The sequence below is a fragment of the Montipora foliosa genome, chromosome 14 (assembly GCF_036669935.1).
Source record: "Montipora foliosa isolate CH-2021 chromosome 14, ASM3666993v2, whole genome shotgun sequence".
In the NCBI taxonomy this organism is placed as follows: Eukaryota; Metazoa; Cnidaria; class Anthozoa; order Scleractinia; family Acroporidae; genus Montipora; species Montipora foliosa.
The window spans coordinates 18,067,060-18,069,559 of record NC_090882.1 but is presented as its reverse complement, the minus strand read 5'-3'; the positions used below and the strand labels follow the sequence as shown (position 1 = coordinate 18,069,559).

Genomic DNA, 2,500 nt, shown 5'->3' with positions numbered 1-2,500 from the left:
TTAGTTAACATAGTTTTGAAATCCAAAGAAAAAGAAGAATTGATTTTTTTTGGTCACAGTGGTACTTTAACAAGAAAATGGTATTTCTTTCCTACACGCTAAGATGAAAGCTTCTTTTAGGCTTTTCAATTAGATTTTTTCCCAGTGGGTTTTATGGCGTACATACAGTACCACTTATTGTTGCTTAATACATGACTGACAGAAGCACTTCCAGGGATCACGTTAACGCAGAAATCGTGCATTTTTACGCAAATAAAATCCAAAAAATGCATGATCGAAATTTTAATGCGTCCCAGGACGCAAGGCACTGACTTAAATAACTCACACAACTTGCTTTGATTTGTCAGTATATTCTGTTGTTTGTAAAACTGTTGGAGCGATCTGTGATCATAATTGAAGTTCTAAGAAATGGGGTTTAAAACATCTAAAAAGGTTAAAACTAAATTTTCGACCGCCTTCTGCGGTCTTCTTCAGAGGAATGTACTCTGCAAGTCACTGAATGCAAATATATAGCAAAAGACGTCACTGTTCGTTGCTCCTAAGGGAGGAAACCAGTAATGTGTAAACCCTTGGAAAGGGTGCTCTTTCATTAACAGAGTTCTTGTCCAGGAATGAATGTAACGGCTCTAGAAAAAGCCTTTGTCGGCCGGTCATATGCATATGCGTCAATATGTAATTCCAAGTTGGTTACTGTCTTTTTCTCATAATTTAAAACATACTCTTTTTCTCGCTGAGGGTCACCAAGATTTGGGACCCCCAGAAAATGCTTGGGACCCCAATTTGGCCGAACATGCGGGTCCCAGGACCCAGATTGAAAAATCCTAGTGCCATCCCTGAATTGCAGATCTGGAGGGGATTTCTGTTGTTACAGTCTCTTTCGGCCATTCCTATGTTTTATTTTGCTGGTATTCTTTACGTTTATGTGATGTGATTCTTTAAATCTTTCTTGTTGTGTTTGTTTGTTTGTTTGTTTGTTTGTTGGGAGTTGCTCTCTCATGGCTTGGAACGAATGGTCTTGGAAAGTTCCGGATCCATCATCCTCATTCATGGTTTCTTTTATTCAAAATAGAGGATACAGTACATTTACTTTTATCAGGGCTTACACATGTCCCATGTCTCATGTCTTCATGCCTTGTCTTTCAGATGACAAAACTTTTGTACCATTCCTACTTGTATTGACAGACTGTCAAAGCATTCATAAGCATATTTACATTTTATATGTTCTGTTGAACAAAGGAGTAGTCCGGCTGTTTTAATTCTTTTAACTGGTTATGGGTGTACTTTCCTTCTGTTTTGTGCAGTGAATAAAATTTGGATGTACCTGCTCTCCGTGCTGGGCACGCGAGTTCCCGGTTTGGTCTGGTTGGCCCGGGGGACCACAACTTTGTTAGCCTATGGCTATTACATGCTACCCTTCACTTGATTTCACTTCACAGTAACAGAGTTATTTAGTTTTCTTCCATGTTTACAGCAAATGTGTGGCTGAAATTTGTGTCTGGCCAAATAGTTAAAGCTACCGTAATTTGATTTTGACTGATTTCTCTTCTGTTAGCCACAGATATCTAGCAAAGAGAGAAATAAGTTTGAAGGAGGTCAGTGTCGTAGGTTTTTAACAAGAAGCCTGCTGAACACTAAAAATGTGAACTTGAATCAGTCTTTACAGCGGTTATCAGTCACACGCGTCTCTCAACGACGTTTTTTCATTTTTTCGCGAAACTAAATCTGGGTGGACGTCAATCAAATGTTTCCATGACAACAGTCTTGTTCACTTGTGACTGATAACCGCGGTAAATATGAAACCCAGAAAGCCTAACATGATTTCCTTTCTTTGCAACAGAATATGAGACGAATTATCCAATTGTACAATGAAATGTGGGAACAAGGAAAAAGGTAACCCCTTTTAATTACTAAAACCAGGCACCAAGCATTTCGTCTCAGTTTCATGAAAACGGTTGCAAAAATTTCATACCGGTCTGAGTTCGTCCCGGGGCCCGTTTCTCGAAAGTCCCGAAACTTTACGGGCCATTTTCGGGTGACCCAATTCCCTTTGTATCTCAAGAGCGGAGAGGATTTAAGTCGTCAAACTTCAGTCATTTTTCTTTTATTTACCTTGAAAACATGGTAAAAGATCGGCTCTCCAAATCAAGCGGCTGGCAGTTTCACAAATGGCTTTTCGGGCCCGAAAAGTTTTCGGGACTTTCGAGAAACGGGCCGCTAGTCTCATGTAGATACCCCCTTAGGTATCATCCTTTTTGCACAAATATGTATAAACCTGTAGGTCCAGACCTTTTTCTGTCCCGTCTCCAGAACTTTGGTGCATTCTTCCTGATGACATTTGTACATGCTACAATAGGAACCTTTTAAAATCTAATGGAAGACCGATGTATTACTTTGTTAGAAACGAATTGGTAGTGATAACTACATTTGTAACCTTCCTTCTTAATTTTGTGAAGCGCTTAGTTTTGTAATGGCCTAGTCTTGCAAAGGGTTTGTAAAGTGC

General features: G+C 39.5%; 1 protein-coding gene across 1 annotated transcript in view; it reads left to right on the top strand.

Annotated features, from left to right (window-relative positions):
* Positions 1 to 2,500, top strand: part of LOC137984683 (leucine-rich PPR motif-containing protein, mitochondrial-like) — a 50,966-nt gene that overhangs the window by 36,217 nt on the left and 12,249 nt on the right. The window contains exon 25 of the mRNA XM_068831925.1: positions 1,838 to 1,890. Coding sequence (XP_068688026.1) covers positions 1,838 to 1,890 — 53 coding nt within the window. The remainder of the gene's footprint in view (positions 1 to 1,837; positions 1,891 to 2,500) is intronic.